Here is a 16,651-nt window from a genome sequence, read left to right as displayed (position 1 = left end):
GCGCCAAAATCAATCCAGTGGATATATTCTTGCACCAGTTGCAGGCGCCACTGTGCGCCCGAATGCTCTGTGTGGGAGCAAACCGTCGCTTGCTACCTTCCACCTTGATAGACTGTTAAGATTTATTGCTCGTTAAGACACTGCCTGGTATTTGATGGAGCGTTGCGATTTTCTGCACTGTGTGGACACTACGACCTCCAATAAACACCGCTGAACCTTTGGCCGGCTAGAAGTTTTGCTAGACAGCTGCTAGTGTCCGTTTGTTATTCCCAAGCCTCGGCTAGAAAGAAGTCTTCACCGACGTGGAATTAGGCGAAGTCGTCATGGCTTCAGTTGAGAGATCCCCATCACCTCGCTGCAGATGTCCCTTGATTCGTTGGGATTTCCGAGTCTGTATCGAAAGACGAAAAGTCCTACTTCCGTTGATGGAATACGGGCAAGCGACAGATTTCGGGGTAGGCGAAGCATGTCAGGGGCCGTGCTCAGACGTCGTTATTAACGAAGCTTCGAGGAAACAGGGCGGAAACCGTTTTGCTCTCGAACGCCCGAAAGTGTGTCGGAACAGAATAGTCCGAACGTAAGGCGTCGAGGAAAATTACGGCAGCCGATTATCCGACTACCTGACGGCACAACAAGGCTGGAACGGGGTTGGCAATGGGTGCGCCCCGCGAAGCCAACGAACAGGCGTTTGTATGAAAACGCGATGCATACTACTGACTCGTTTCCAAGATGGAATGCAGGCGATTTTGCGTACCTTCGTCTTGCCTAGGGTTTTAGGTCAGTGGAAAAACAGAAAATTGGCGGCCACCACCGAGTGTGTAGACGGGGTGTAACGTGGAGAACACAAGTTCACTGAGCTGACGTAGTCGGCAAGACCCCCCAAAACCCCACGTTGTCTCTCACGCCGTCGCTACATTTGTCTGCCCCTCCTGATTCCTTCGCGTCTCCGCGGCAGCCGTCGCCGTAGCCAGGCGAACTCACGTGGGCGGTGCGTGCTGACACGGTGGTTTATGAGGTACCGTTACTGCAGTGCTCTGAACGGCCAGATAAGGGCACTGCTGCGAAACGGATAGACACGCGGCTTTAGGCCTCAGTTACAGAACAGGAAAGCTGAAGAGTTCGACCACTCCAAAATACGCAGTTGTGGCTTCATATCTAGACGCCAACGCATAAATTTCTACTTTGGTCGACCTCGACCCCCCTGCGTCGCTTGGTGAAACGTATCGGGTTTCTCGGACGATGGGGACCACGGTCCGCCTCAGCAACTCAGGACGGGGTTCACGATTCCAGTGGTGATGCGACGTACTCAAATACCAGAGCGACCGGACACCGCGTGCTGCACATTTGTATCCTTCTTAGCATCGTTTCGACTCGGGATTTTCGGCGGTCGAATAGTGCAGTGCCAACTTCCGCTAAATGCGTTTTTGTGTGTTTGCGGGCGAGAGCCTCGACTACCGACACCTTACGGAGCCTTGAGTCAGCCGTCCGTGTAGTAGCAGCGGCGATTGACGTCCTTGTCGCCGGCTTTGGATAGGTGTCGCGCGGGCCTACATGTGTTCCCACATTAACGAGTACATGTGATTGCACCGTGTTCTTCCTCGCTGTCCGTTGCTCGGTAGAGAGGAGAGATTCATTATGAGGCTATTTTGCCCGGTCTACATTCTCCTGGCTCTGCCAGCTGGAGCGCTGGCTGCAGATATGGTTCCTCGAGGACGGCAACCAGGTGATGTCGGAAGTCAGTCGGCTCGAAACGACTTCTCGGATCCGGAATGGCATCAGGACGAGGAACAGGAGGAATCGAGCTCAGGAGATCTTGACCGAGGGCGGCAGGGTGACCATCGTCCAGGGCCATACAATTTTCTGTCTCCTCCGAAGGAATTCACACCGTATCGGGTTGGTCAAACCGAGTATCCCCTGCCGGAAGATGGCTTTGATGGGCTTGCGGGGCCACCGCATCGTCCTCCGGTTCGGCCATTAACGGGCACGACCTTGTATAACTCTCTTTCCAGCGCCGACGAGGGAGAATCACCGCGACGACACGCCGAACAGCCTAGGGACGGTTATGGAGGGGCAGTGCCGCACCCATACCCGCAGCAAACCGCGCCTGGGCCCAGGATGCCTGGGTATCCACCACCTATACCGAGAGAGTCTTTTCCTGATGGTAACGGACGCGCACCCCCATACCTCGCATTGAATCAACCTGGAGAGGGCGGCAGCAGTGGTCATGTACCCGCAAACGAGGTTGGCAGGGGACAGATGGGACGTCGGAGGCAACGCTGGTTGCGCGACGAAACAGACGAATCCGTCAACGACGAGACTGTCATGCGACCGGAAGAGCCGGCTCGTTTGAGGGGGTTGAAGACGTTTGCTGCTAGTGTTATTTTCGGAGCGCTAGGATTTCCAACTGTGGCTGGTGCGTTGAGGATGTTGGCATGGTGGCGGCTCCTGAGGTCGATGCAAGATTGGGAATCTAACGTTCACGAGCGTAGCCTGTATAAAGAGCTGAAGCGTGAGAGGAACAAACGTAAAGCTCAGCGACGTGCGGTGGTGAGGGGCACATACGTTCCTTGAGCGGCAAAGACAATCCAGTGGATATATTTTTGAACTAGTTGCAGGCGTCCCTGTACGCCCGTATCGGGTATTCGATGTGACGTTCTGACAGAAGCCTGGGGGATTTGATGGTGACGTAGTTCGGTACCTAGGAATATGGTGTGACAACCGTGTCTGGCTTTGGTGTGTCAAAGCATGTGTCGTCTGTGTCGTGTTGTGAACAGAAGAGCTCTGTTTTTCGTTTGTGCGACCGCTGTATGCCTACGCTTTCGGATGGTTGGGTCGTGGACTGGATCTGTGGCTAGAACAAATCCGCCTTCCTGTGCATGCCTTCGAATTGCCGAAACGATAGATTATCCATTCGCACCCCTACTGCTACGAGTGTATTGTTGCCGGCTTCATTCGACTGTATGCGCACTTCTCTCGTTACGTTGTAGCTGCTCTACTCTCTGACCTGCTTCGGGCGGCGTTTTATGCGTTGTCTCGTCTCGAAAGTTGTTTCTTCGCATGGTAGCGCAGCGGGGAAGTGCATGAAGGCCTAACAGTCACTCATGCGTTGGAGCTGAGAGAAGTTAAGAAGTGGAAAACTTCACCTCCCTGATCCTGTCAGCCTCACGGAAGTGACATCTGTGAATTAGTGGGGCTCACACTGAGGACCTTCGTGTGCATACGCTTTCACCAACATTTGCTATGTTCAGGATTGCGTATGTTACAGCGGCTACATTGCGATTGGCTCTCTTACTCAATGAGGCGCTCTGTTAGGATAATCACGATGTTTTCATATCAGCACGAAAGCACACAGATACGAGAGCCTGCTGATGCCTCCATTGGAAGGGGTGCATACCACGTACTTCGGAGCTGTTCGAAGAGACGTCGCGGCATTTATCTTGCGCTAGTGCCCATAGTGATAATCACTTCTGCGCTCCGCCGAGTTGTGCGTTTTCGGCGAGCTACGTTGAAGAAAAACAGCCTATTCACTTCTGCCAATAGAACCACCGCCATTGTGGAGGTTTCTTTTCGACTCGGTAACGCAGGCAAACGGAAGAATCTGTCTGTCACAGAATGAGAAACAAAGTGGCTGACACGCGATACGCATATTTTCAACGCGGAATGAGCGTGCCTCATTGTTACTTCAATACTCTTGTCACGGTCAAAAAAATCCATAGAAGTGAATCTGGTTCTTTGGCTACTGGAGAAACAGTAATCAAGAATAAGCATGAGGGTGTTCCCGAATTATCTGCTCATTTTCATCATAGACAGGGCCATGTATTTGACTTCCTTCGCGCAGGGTTGCTGCACGTATCCGCCTCAATGAGAGCATTGACTAGTTCAGCGCCGATACTAAGCACCAGATGGTAGACCTCTTTCTGCCTCTTACCGACGGGGAGGTGTACAACCCAAATGCAATGGCATGCCACTGCTTGTGCTAGTCTTGTTCATTGGTGGCACAATGGGAATTACAGAGCTTTCCCCACTGTCGGTGGCAGAATGCATTTGCACAAAATCCGCTTCACCATTCAATATCCAGTCTCCACCGTCTTCAATAGCGACCAAGTCAATCAATTAGTGCGTGGGTTATGAAGTCACTTTATCGCCTACAGACAGGTCGAAAGTATCTGTGAAACTGTGAACCTCTCTAGAGCTCTGCAAACGTGTTTTCTTAACTGACGTCCTGAAAGACAGGTCATATTGGGGAAATGAGAATGAGAGTCACCTTGTTGGTTCCTACTGGTGGGCTTCCGCACACTTTGGCCGTCCCGCGTATGTAGTGACGACGACTGGTGGGCTTCTGCACACTTTGGCCTTTCCGCGTATGTAGTGACGTCGCTACCAAAGGGTGTGACAGAACTGAAATCGTCCCGTCATCATCCGTATTTCTCGATAAGCGTGCAAGCTCCCCATGCCGACATCGACGTTCCTTCTGGGTGCGTTCTGTCATCGAAAGCCACTGTAAGGTGCCTCACCGCATCTTTTGGTGAGGCATCGAACCGACCTAGCTGCATAACAGGACTTGTTCGTGGAGCCGCAAATACGCCACCAGTTTCCTGAGGCATGGTATGCTGCGGCTAAATGACAATCGAATATGCGAATTTTAGGTTTTCCATGAAATATATTTGGAAGAAGAGACTTCCTAACCCAGGGATGCCTCGTGTAATCAGTGTACGGTCGAGTCTTATCCAAGCCAAAAAGAATCCTGACCTAGATCTTGCCAGTAGCCCGCTCTCTGCCATTGCAACCATCACCAGGCTGGAGTGCTGGCCGCACTACGAGGCCCGACTGACATTTGTAGTGGAAGTTTCACCGATTCCTTCCATGCTAAGGGACTAAAAGCATGTCCAGGCACTAGCAAGTGAAAAGAACCACCTTTAACGTGCTATCATCATTCGAGCGTGGGCTGATACGTCACGGCTCATCGGCCTGCAAATACGTTCAGACACTGAACGCATGAAGCTGCTAGACACGATTGTGCTCTGTCCTAGCTGCGCTCCGAGTCATGTGGCATGCGCCTCCTGGAAAATATTTGCGCAACTGGGAGGGAATCTTATTCAAGTTTTAATAGACGGTGTTCTCATGCAGAAACCAGGTTAAAGACAGGACTCACCACCTTTTAAGGCTCCAAGGACTGCGCATGCGGTTCCTTGTCCCTCCCGCACGCGGCGGTCTAGTCCCCCCCGTGCAGTGTTCGACTCGCGGCTTTAGTCCACATACGCAAACAACTGTCGTTGTCCTGTGGACACGCACCGTTATTGCCACTTCCGTTGTGCATTCTTTTTGTTGGTAGTCCCTTAGATGTAGAAAACGCCAAAAAATGGATTACCTGCCTTGGAGCGGACGACTTTCCGGGAAGCTCGCCTCTGCGAATGCTGTGCTGCTGCATGCTGGGGAAAACGTGCCAGCGAAGCCGTATTTGCGGTCTTTTTACGTGGAAAGGCACGAAAATCGAGGAGCGGCGTTGAAAGTTCTTGGAAGCTGCTTTTCTCACCAGCGTCTTGTATGAAGCTTCGTGGAGAACGTCTTGGTCACTGAAGCGGTCTTTGCCAAGCGGCAGACGACCTTCGCTTTTTCTCAGGGTATGCTTTCACTCTCACCCGCCTGGTTTTTTTTTTGACTTTACAGGCGTGACCGCGTGCCTGGACGGGCGCGAAAGGCTTTGATTTCGTATTCCTAGCTTTACTTTCTTTTCTTTTCCTGTGCCCCACCTTTTCGACGCCTTGCGCGTACAGTGGGTTCTCGGCACATTTTCGGCGCCAGAGCGAGCGCGCACTTCTGGGCGTCCCCCTGTAACTCGCTCTCCCGCTTTCTTCCATCCAGTCTTTGGTTCTTCGGCGCTTCGCTGTCCTCTCCGATTTCCGTCCTGCGTGCCGCCCCCGGAACTCGGACAGCAGGCTCAGTCGGGGGAACGGGCACGCGGTGGATGACCGCACGTTTTCCGTCTCCTGGCTTCTGTCATGAGAGCACTTTTCCTTCTGCATCGGGGGGGGTCTAGAACTCGCGCGACCTCCCCCACCCCTTCCCTGTGTTCTTCACTGTCACCTGTTCTCTGCGTACACGCGAACCGTATTGCGCGCCTGCCGCTCGGTGGACGGTGTGCTAGTGCTTATCCCGCGTCTTTCGTGCGAGGCGTCGGCTCACACGCGTGCCTGCTGAATGCCCACCACGTATCCGGAAAACACAATGGAGAGGGAGGGCGGGTGTGGAATGAGCAACGCGACAGGTGCGTCCGTCGACTTGCATCAACAACTGGTCTTTCCGGAGGACGGGGAAAGCCGACCCAAGAGCAAGCATCTGCGCTGTCCTTGTTCCCTCCAGCTCCTGACGCTTTGACTTTCCCTTCTCAGCGTCTGTCAAAAACGCTTCCGTCTCTTCTCTCCCTTTCCTCGGTCTCGTATTCGTCCCGTTCTCCAACTCAACCCCTCCGCTGCCTCCCAGCGGGCGCTGTTCCCTCTGCGTCCCAAAGAGCTTGGCGGACGGGACCCCCCGCGGGTGACTCCTTCTGCGCGTTCTCTTCTCTTTCTTCAAACACGAGAAACGGTGACCTGGACAGGTCATCTGCCGTGGCACTGCCGCTCGCGGCGGCGCCCCGCGCGTCCACCTCTCATCTCGGTTCTCCGGCGCTCGTGGACTGTGTTCGCGGCCACGATGAGCCACACTTCCTCGACTCTGTGCCGTCTTGGGGAGGCACTCCCCGAAACCCGACCTCCAGACTCGCCTCCATCTTCTCTCCCGCCGAGCCGCTCCACTCGCGGCGGCCGCTCGGGTTTCCCCTCCTCGTTCAGCTGCTCCGCGGCCGGCTCCACCTCCCGGCGCCGTCGCATGCGGCGACCTTGCCTGGCCGCCTCGTCGCGCCTGGCTCGGTGGGATCAGCCCTCGTAGGCGATCTGGACGCGTTCATGTTTTCGGGCCGCCCCCCCGTTGGCTTTGAGAACTTTTTCCCGAAGCGCAGTGCCAAGTCTCCGAGGAGTCCGCGAGAGATTCCCGACGGCGAAGCGAGCGAGAGGCGGAAAGAAGGAAGAGAGGACACGAAGGCGCAGCCGTCGACGGGAAGAGCCTCCCCTCAACCTCCGAGAACCGGCCTGTTTGGGTGGCAACTGGGAGGCAGTGAACAGCCGACGAGCAAGGCCCCGGAGTCGTCTCAGGAGCAAGGCACACGGCCCTCTGCTGGGAAATCGGATGACACCATCCCGACGCCGCCTCCTGTCAGAATGCGGCTGTACGGCAAGGCCGGCCAGGGCCGATCAGATGAGCAGAGGGAGAGGGAACGCCTGGCAGAGGAGAAGTTTTCGCCCCCGAGGCGACCGGAGCCGTCTCCTCCTCCGCCGCCGCCCCCTGGCAGCCTCGGCGCCATTCAGCGGGAAATGCTCAAGTTGTTTGCCTGGTTCGGTCTGTCGACGTTCTTCGTCTATTCTCTTCTCAAATCCAGAAGAGAGGAAATGTCCATGCAGGTACAGAGGGCACAGACACAGAAGCGAGGAAGAACAGGCGACAGAGACGGGAATGCGCGCCGTGCTTGCAGGCTGTCCAGGGAGGCCATGCCGGTCCACCTCGGCTCCGACAGCGGGCGCGCAGATTGACGTGCCCCTTCGGCGTAGGCGTGTGAGCACAGTGCAGGCAAAGCGTCCTTGCGAGAAAGAAAGGAGTGTAGGTTTGTGCGTTTGGTTCGTGCTGCGCAGGAGTTTTTGTCCAAGTACGTGGCAAACGGTTTAGTGGAACGCGTCGAAGTTCTCGGAGACCGAGGCGAGTGCCGCGCGATCGTCTACGTCTCCCCCCCGGGAACGGCGACGCCCGGGGGGCCTGCGCCTGGCGAGGCAGGGGCTGCCTCGCCAGTTAATGGAAGCGTCTCCTTTCCTTCTGCGAACGCGGGCACGGAGAGGGGAGTCTTCACTGGCCTCGCGCTCCCTCCACACAAAGCCGTCGTCCGGTTCCGGACAGGACTGAGCGCCGAAAGCTTCATTGAGAAAATGGAAAATTTCCAGGTACTCAACTCACACCCCCTACAGAACAGAAGTCACCCATCGCTCGCGATCTTTGTGCGTGCATATATTTCATGTGCTTAGATGTTTTTAGCGTTCTGCACTGTCACATCGTTTTCAACGCCGATGCGTGACTGGTTTCGACCATCAGCATGTGTATGCGTGCTGGACAGTTTTTCACGTGTAACTGAAGGTGCCCCCGTCGTCCCCCGCGGGCGGCGTGTGTGTACGGTTGCAAGTCTCGTGAGGATGCGGCTGCATCCCGGAATGAGTATCCGCACAAGTATATGTGTATCTGCACAAACGTCGTTGGGACACTATTATGTTATCGCTGAGAAGTCTTCTCTTTTCTCCCGTGCGCTTCATGACGTTTCCCCGTCCGAGCGCCGTTTCGCGCTTCCGGGTCGTTTTTGTTTTCAGGGTTCGCTGGGCATTCACCCCCGCGATTTCCTTCCAATCTATATCAGCGATCATCAAGAGTTCCATCTTTTCGACTTCTTGGGCTCTCTGTTCTTGTTCGTTCTGATCGCAAACATGGTCAGCGAGGTTATCTTCATGAGACGAATGAGGTATGTTTCGCCGCTCGTTTCCTGGCCGCCTCCTGCTCTCTGTCGCCTTGTGTTTGCATCGCGTTCGTCTGAGAGAGCGAAGAGTATGACTCGCGCTTTTGCCTCATCTCTCTCCCATAACCTCTGCCGTCGCTTCTCTGGTAGCTCCACCCCGCCTCTCTCCTCGACTCCTCTCGTGCAGGGACGTGGGGGCTCGCAGTCCGCGTGCTTTCCCCCTCTCGCCCCTCGACCAACGCTCGTCGCCGTCCGCATCTGTCTGCGTAACATGTTCCCATCAGCAGTTCGCTCTCCTGCGAATCGGTCTTTCTCTTTTTCCAACAGGAAAGGCGGAGGCGGAGGTCCGGGGGGCGGCGCAGCTGGGGGACTGAATCGCCTCCTCGGCAACAACGCCTCTCGACGGGCGCGGGTGAAGGCTGAAACAGTAAGAGCCAGGCGGCGCGGGCGAGGAAAAAAACACCGAGCCGTAGGGGAGAAGCCGGGAAAGGCGGACGTGGCGACCTCTCTGTCGAGAGCATGTCTCCCAGCCTATGGGTGGGTTGCCTGGCCACCGACTGTCTCTGTTCGAGACAGGGGGAGGCCTGTGTGTATCTTTCACGGGCGCTGCCGCAGTCTCCGTAGTGGGGACGTGTGCGATGTCTGCTCCATGCGCGGGTTCTCTACATCGCTCGCCTTTCTCGTTGCCTGTCTGTGAGGGACTTCTGCATGTCCCCCAATTTGCGTCGCTGCACAAGAGACAGTCGGGTGAGAGGACACAAGGCCGACGGGGAACGGAGCACTCTGTCTTGGCTGTTGCGCTGTCTCAGGTCAAAGTTCGCTTCTCTGACGTGGCAGGTGAGAGTTCGCGAGAAAAGCTGAGAAAGCAGCTGTACAGGAAGTGCTTTGAGTTCGCAGTCGCGGCCGTCTCGTTGCCTCTCGGACGCGCCACCACTGTCTTCTTCCTGACGGAGATCTGTGTGTGCTGCTCTGCAGGTTTGCACGAGGCCAAGAGGGAGATCCTCGAATTCGTCACCTTCCTGAAACATCCGCAGTCTTTCCGACGCCTCGGCGCGAAGCTTCCCAAGGGTGCCTTGCTCGTGGGGCCTCCTGGGACTGGAAAAACTCTGCTTGCCAAGGTGAACTCCTTTCCGCTCGTATCTGTAGGCAGTGAACAGGTTTTCGGTGTGTCTGCATTCTCCTCTCCGTCGCGTGCTCCCCGGTTTTTGCCACTGGTTTCTCTTGAGCACCCATTCCCGTGTTCTGAGGTTCTGGTGTTTCTGGTAGGCTGTCGCTGGAGAGGCAGGGGTGCCTTTCTTCTCGATGAGCGGCAGCGAGTTCGTGGAGATCTTCGTGGGCGTAGGGGCGAGCCGCGTCCGAGAGCTTTTTGACGAAGCACGCAAAGTTGCACCCTGTAAGTCAACCTCTTTGTATCGTTACCCGCTGCTGTGGAACCCCGTGGAGATGCTCGACTTTAGACAAGATTCGTCTCTCGCGGAGGACAGACACAAGACAGTCAATCCAAGAAGGGTCGCCGACCGGCAGACGCGCTCTCCGAGAGGGAAACGCCGTGCAAGCAAGTCCCCGCGTGTGCAGTTCTGGATGCAAAAGTGCGTTCAAGGCGCGCGCCTACGGGAAAGTTCGCACGTGCATGCATCTATCCACACATACATACATACATACATACATACATACATACATACATACATACATACATACATACATACATACATACATGTATATAGATAGATAGATAGATAGATAGATAGATAGATAGAGAATACATGTATATAGATAGATAGATAGATAGATAGAGAATACATGTATGTATTTCTGCAAATGCATAAACACATGCAAGAGTGTGTTTAACGGTCTGTAGTCTATCCGAAGAGACAAAAAGTGTCGCAGGATGTGGGCGGCTAAACACAAGGCATTGGTACGCTTTTCCATGTTGATTGAATGCCGTTCTTGAGCTAGAGGTGGCCTTGCACATGTGTGTGCCAATCACGCGACTTCAGAGGTAGCGGCCGACACGGGATGGCGCGTACCAGACGTGGTGCTTCTACCTTTCCAGTTGTGCATGCACAAATCTTGTTTTCGTATATATATATATATATATATATATATATGAGCGTGAGCACGCGCGCGCTGTGTACATACACCTTCACCTACATACAGGTGCGCAACTGCGGCCGATCCGAAACCGCCGAATATACGGGGACTGGGGGTCAGGGAAGACCGCGTGCCCACATGCTTTTCTAGAGGGCGACTCCGTCCTCTCCGTGGGAATGAATTCTGAGTGCGAGGTTTGTGCGTTCGAGTTTTCAGCCATCATTTTCATCGACGAAATTGACAGTGTCGGCGCGAAGCGAAGCACCTCCTTCGGCAACAGCGAACGCGACAACACGCTGAATCAACTTCTTGTCGAAATGGACGGCTTCAATCCAGAGGAAACCGTCGTCGTTCTGGCAGGCACGTAGAGACAAAGAGGAGAAAGAGTCGAACCTGCGAAATTCGAAACAAACTCTTTCGAGAGGCGTGATTCTGAGACAGAGAGAAGCAGCCAGGAAAACACGTCCGCATCTATGTCTAGATGTGCACGTGCATGTACACTGTAGATGAGTGTATTTTCTGTCTACTTTGCCATATGTGTGTGTGTGTGAATTCATTATATTCCGTTAATTGTGTGCAAGTCTGTCGGTTGCTGACACAAGTGGGAAGAAAACTGGGACTTGGCAGCTCACTTTGTTCGTGTCGAGGAGCTTCCCAAGGCCATCCTGAGGACTGCGTGTAGTAACCACTCGCCCACTTGCCACGCACATCAGGTGCGTGTGTGTTTCCGCAAGTGCCTTGGAGAAGAGTGGCTCTTACTTGGTGGCTTCTTAATCACTATTGTAGTTGAAATCGCTCAATGGTGTACAGCAGTGGACTGAAGATCCTCAAGTTCGATTCTGACTTCCTTTTGCAATTACTTTAATAAATTAAGAGTTATTTTTCCTCAGGAACGAACCGAGATGATCTTCTGGACGACGCTCTCAAGCGGCCAGGCCGATTCGATCGCCTGGTGCAAATCCGGCGCCCGGACGTTGCGGAGAGAAAGGAAATCTTCAAAGTTAGTTTCCTCTGTCTGTGTAGAGTCTCTCCGCTTCTATTCCTTTTGTTCGTCTCCTTGCGTCCTTTTGTCTTTCGTCTTCTCTGGTCCGCTTCTTTCTTTTCCCTTCGTGCGGTGCTCCCCAGTGCGCGATCCGATTGTCCTGCGCTTTTCCCTGTTCTGCATCCTCCGTTGCTTTCTTCGCGTTTCCCATGCACCATGCATGCACTGCGTGTCAATGCTTTTAGGTCCACCTGAAGCCTCTGCGACTCGCCCCGACGATCGACTCGGTCGCTCTGGCGGAGCGAATGGCGGCGCTGACACCAGGATTCGTACGTTTCAGAAAAAAGAGTCGCCACCGGCGCTGTGAGCTTGTGTCTTTCTCTCTTTTGTTGGTGTGCCCCGTGTGTCTCGGCCTGCTTCCGCGTGGCCTTGTCTGCGGTTCTCGTGGTTTTTCCGTCGCGAGGTTTTGTGTCAGCTGCCTGAGAGCAGCCTCCCTCCGCTTCTTTTCTTTCTGGGCTGTTCTCCTGTTTCGTAGGCGCTGTCCGGCGCGTGTGTTTTGCTTGCTCGACTGGACTTGCATTTTCATTTGTGTTCCTTTGGTTTTTCCCTTTCCAGGTTGGAGCGGACATTGCGAATCTCTGCAACGAAGCCGCCATCCAGGCAGCCCGCAGAAGGTCGAAACTCGGTGTCGAACAACGGGTCAGAACTCTCACCACCACTGCACGCAAACAAAGAAGAAGCGAGGCAGCGACATGTGCAGATTTACTTTCGCACGTGAAAATTTACACTTGCATGTGCTTTTTCTATTCCTGGTGTCACAGTCCTGCAAAAAAAAACGTAAAGTCAGGTTCACTTTTCTGTATCTACCAAGATCTATTTCTATCTCTCACGCGAGCCGCTTCAAAGCCGGAGTGCAGGATCGCAAGGAGCCTGTGCTTGCGTCCACACCTGCATATATGTAGATATACATATACACATGCAGGAGCAAATGCAGAGGGAAGTATGGAATGCTGCATGCATGCAATTTTTGTGCTGTCTCCTCGAGGCGACCTTTGCTGCGCAGGTCTCCCGTGGACACCCTGGAGTTCTGTCGTCCTTTCCGCGAGCATCTGACCTCGCTTCTGTCTATGCATTTTGCCGTCCTTGTTGCAACCCGGTTGCCGTCGCTTGTTCTTCAGGATTTCGAAGCCGCAACGGAGCGAACCATCGCCGGTCTTCCTTCGCCTGTCAAGGATCTTCTTTCCACCTACCAACGTCGTGCAGTTGCTTACCACGAATGTGGACATGCTATTGCGGGATGGTTCTTAAAGCATGGAAGTACGCCCTGGACACTCCACCTTTCCCTACACTTTTTTTACCTGCACATCCTGGATGCTTCTCCGTCTATGTGTTTCCCTGTGTATGCATATGCATACAGATACTCCTATGTGCACCCACAGAGCTACATATTTAAATATATAAACATACATATATATGCATGCATGGATATCTCCTGTTATCCTTCTACTCTATAAACATGTACGCATATTTACATGTAAATGTGTCGCTGCGTCCCTGGATTTTTGTCGCTGTTCTTTTTCGATACATGCGTGTCCGTTTGTTTCTTTTTAGAACCTGCTCCGGTGTTCTCACCGTTTTCACCTGCGTGCAGATCCTGTGTTGAAGCTGACCATCATCCCACGCAGCAGCGGAGCTCTGGGCTTCGCTCAGCAAATGCCGCCGACAGTGGAGTTGCACGAGAAGGATGCACTCCTGGACAGAATCGCGGTTCTTCTCGGTGAGGAAATCTGGCCGCGATGCGCTGCAAAGAGAAACCGAACGCTGGAGACGGCCGAAGTCCCGTTGGAGGAATAGCGGAAAGGAGACGGAAGTAGGCGGGGGGAAGAAGGAAGAGGAAGCCAAGGAGAAGTTTGGGGTGTAGCGGGAAATGGTACGTGGTTCCACGCAAGGGGGGAAACGGAGTGGAAACAAACAATGGTTTTTTCTAGGAAAGTGGGCCTTTTCGGCAGGTCTGGGTGCGCGACAAATGCAAGCATTGAGAGCTGTTTCGTTTGCCCATCCCCTATGAGAAGGACGAGACGAATGAGAACAGAACGCCGCTCACGGTGTAGACGGACCCGAGAGCGGCCTCGCAAGGCCTAAAGACCCGCCTCCTGCCTCGCGAGTAGAGGAGGGCGTTTCGATATGCCACGGTTCCCGCTTCGAGTAAAAACCATTTTCGCCTTGGTTCGTTTTCTGGGGGCCTGCATGCGTTTGCCCTATCAGTGCGGCGTCGACACCAGACGCGCGGGAAGCCAGCAAAACCAGGCGTTCACCGCCGGCAAAGAGGAGGCACATCGGCGCGAGCTGAAAGCGATTGAAGGAAGAGAGGGAAGAACAGCGGAGACCCGCGCACAGCGGAGACTTGCGCGAGGAAAGACTGGAGAGCAAACCACAGGATTGTCCTCGGAAAGGCCGTGCGTGTTTTTCGCGTGTTGGTGTGTGCATGTTCAGGGGGCCGCGCAGCAGAAGAAATCTTCATCGGCGCCGTCTCCAGCGGTAAGCGACAGCGTGAGAGGCGAGCACGGCGGGTTGCGTGCGGAAGGCCGCGGGAGTGCGCCGTGGATGGTTCACTCCGGATGGCCTTGATGCCTCCAGGTTCACTCTACTTCTCAGCTATGGCAATTGTGATTGCGCCGTGCGAGTGTCTCCTCACGTTCCGACCCTCCAGTGTGCTGCGTCAGCCTCGGTGGCGCACATTCTTGTGCTTCCGCGCTGTCGCTTATTCGCTGCCGGCTCCGCCGTTGTTGGTTTTTTTGGTTTCGTCTTTTCGCCTCTCTGCTGGGGGTTTCCCGGCTGTTCCAAACGCGGCCTCCTCTCGGGAGCTCGCGCGCGTTTGGTTCACCAAGGGTTTACCCGCGTGTGTGTTTTTTCCAGGGGCGGCTGACGACATTCAGAAGGCCTCGCGCCTGGCGAGGATGTCGGTGATGCAGTTCGGGATGAGCGACAAGCTCGGTTTAGTCGACTACAGCCTCCAGCAAGGCGGCGAGCAAAACTTCTACAGGCCGTACTCGGAACACACGGCGAAGGTAAGACTGGGTGCGAGCATGCAGTCTGGTAGACGCTGGGGCGCCGAGTCAAGCAGCAGGGGGGGGGGGGGGGGACAAATTGGAGAAGGTGCGGTGCGGCGTGGAGACACTGGAGTTGATGGACAGCCCGCGATTTCGTTGGAACGGACTTGTGTGGGTCTTTCCGCTCGCAGCTTATCGACGAGGAAGTCAACAACATCATCAATGACCAGTACGAGCGAGTGAAGGCTCTGCTGAAGGAGCGGGAGAAGGTGAGAGTTACTCTAAAGGAAAAGAAAACAGTGCTTCGCGTAGGCTGCGGGGTCTCAAGGCCTCGAGTGCGGCGCGTGTTCAGACACGAGCATGCGCAGCAATCCCGTTCGTGTGGCGGGCCAGTGCGTGCTTGTTTCGCGTTTTTGTGTCTCCGACTTCGTGGCCCCGCCTTCGGGTCTTTATATGAGTTCCAAAAGAAGGTTTGAAAAAGGATAAATACCGCACCTGCTGAATCAAAAACGCAGCTCGGCCTTTCGCTTTCTCACCGTTGCCTAGCTTCCTTTCTGTCCCTACTGTCACTCGAACACACGAAAAGCGTGTATCTATTGCCTCGTGTTTCCTCTTTTTGCACCATTAGAGAGCTGTGATGTTTGCGGGTTTCGGATCATCAGGAGGTCCACAAGTTGTGCGAGTTGCTGATAAATCGGGAAAGCATCACCTACTCGGAGATTCTCGAGTGCATTGGCCCGCGCCCGGTGCCGCCCGACCCGCAGATGGCGGCTTATATTCAGGCACTGCCGACGCGCCCGCGTCTTCCGTCGTCCGAGGCGGTCGATGTGAAGGCCGAGGCAGAAGGGACAGATGACAGCACAGGCGACGACGATGGAGACAACTCAGGCGGCAGCCCAGATCGAGACCTCGACAACAACGACGACGCAAGCATGCCCGAGAAAGTGAAGGAAAAGGTGCGCGAGGCTGCGGAAGCCGTTGCGAGGCGCAATCGGTCGTCGGGGCCCGTGGCGTGCAGAGCAGATAAAGACAGAACAGAGTGAAGAATCAGAGTCGCACCGTTGGGTATGGTACGCGCGACAAAGGCTGCGGGGTGGGAAAATGAAAGGGAGGGGAGGAGACTTTTTCGGTCGGTGTATCGACCTACCAGTGTGCGTGCGGAAAGATACCGCGTGCGTGTGTCGATGTGTCTCTGGGCGCCTACCAAATACCACATGCATGCATCTGCGCGTGGAGGAGTATGAGGAATCGGAAATGGAGGGGGGAAGGCGGGGCACGGGCTGGGCTGCGGCTGGGGGTTTTCACGGCCTCAGTAAGTGCGTGCCTGAGGCAGGTCTTTGAATTTGCCTGGCGAGGCCGGGAGAGTGGAGAGACGCGAAGCACTGCGGGAAGCGCGAAAAAGTAGAAAGTATTTGTTTTTGGGCATCCGGGGTGGGAGACGAGAAAAGGGAGACAGCTTTGACCGAAGCACGGGAGCTAGCCCGTTCAGATTCCACGTCGGCCGACGCCCCTCGAGTTTGTTTTTGCTCTCACTGCCGTTGGCTTCGTCCTCGATTTTGTGCATTCCGTTTTTCGTGTGCCTTTTCTCGCGTGTGCTGAACTACCTGGTTTGTCTCCCTCCCTTCTTCCGCGGCGCGTACCCGCCAGAGACTGCCTCTCGTGTTGTGAAATCGCAACCGTAGCTGCCAAGCCGAGAACGTTCTCGTTTCAACCGAAAGCGTTTCCCACGAGGAAAAGGATGAGCTGTCCGCGCGTCAGATCCCAAAACGCGATTTGGCTTCAGACTACGTCCGGGGAAAGAAAAAATTCAAACCCGCACGCCTTGCAGCCTTCTTTCTCGGTTAGAGAGACGGCGAGAGACCCGCCACCAGAGAGGCTCTAGGGCTACTCGGAACGTGCGTGGATACTCACATGAAACTAGACCAGCCGACTTGAGACGCCACG

The 16,651-nt window shown here is 54.8% G+C and overlaps 2 protein-coding genes across 2 annotated transcripts; both read left to right on the top strand.

The window, feature by feature from the left end:
• Nucleotides 1-1,635: 1,635 nt before the first annotated feature.
• Nucleotides 1,636-2,571, top strand: NCLIV_022320 (hypothetical protein; the record flags this gene model as incomplete). The annotated part of the gene is made up of 1 exon (XM_003882426.1): nucleotides 1,636-2,571. The coding sequence occupies one exon, from the start codon at nucleotides 1,636-1,638 to the stop codon at nucleotides 2,569-2,571; it is 936 nt and encodes a 311-aa protein (XP_003882475.1).
• Nucleotides 2,572-6,198: 3,627 nt separating this feature from the next.
• Nucleotides 6,199-15,750, top strand: NCLIV_022310 (Cell division protease FtsH homolog, related; the record flags this gene model as incomplete). Its single annotated transcript, XM_003882425.1, has 16 exons — nucleotides 6,199-6,265; nucleotides 6,481-7,493; nucleotides 7,722-8,024; nucleotides 8,442-8,590; nucleotides 8,912-9,011; nucleotides 9,394-9,730; nucleotides 9,851-9,922; nucleotides 11,566-11,675; nucleotides 11,903-11,986; nucleotides 12,273-12,356; nucleotides 12,836-12,974; nucleotides 13,309-13,434; nucleotides 14,151-14,195; nucleotides 14,574-14,725; nucleotides 14,899-14,976; nucleotides 15,370-15,750. The coding sequence occupies 16 exons, from the start codon at nucleotides 6,199-6,201 to the stop codon at nucleotides 15,748-15,750; spliced, it is 3,240 nt and encodes a 1,079-aa protein (XP_003882474.1).
• Nucleotides 15,751-16,651: the final 901 nt, after the last annotated feature.

Source organism: Neospora caninum, chromosome VIIa, assembly GCF_000208865.1.
Source record: "Neospora caninum Liverpool complete genome, chromosome VIIa".
Taxonomy (NCBI): Eukaryota; Apicomplexa; class Conoidasida; order Eucoccidiorida; family Sarcocystidae; genus Neospora; species Neospora caninum.
This window is presented reverse-complemented; position numbering and strand designations above follow the sequence as displayed.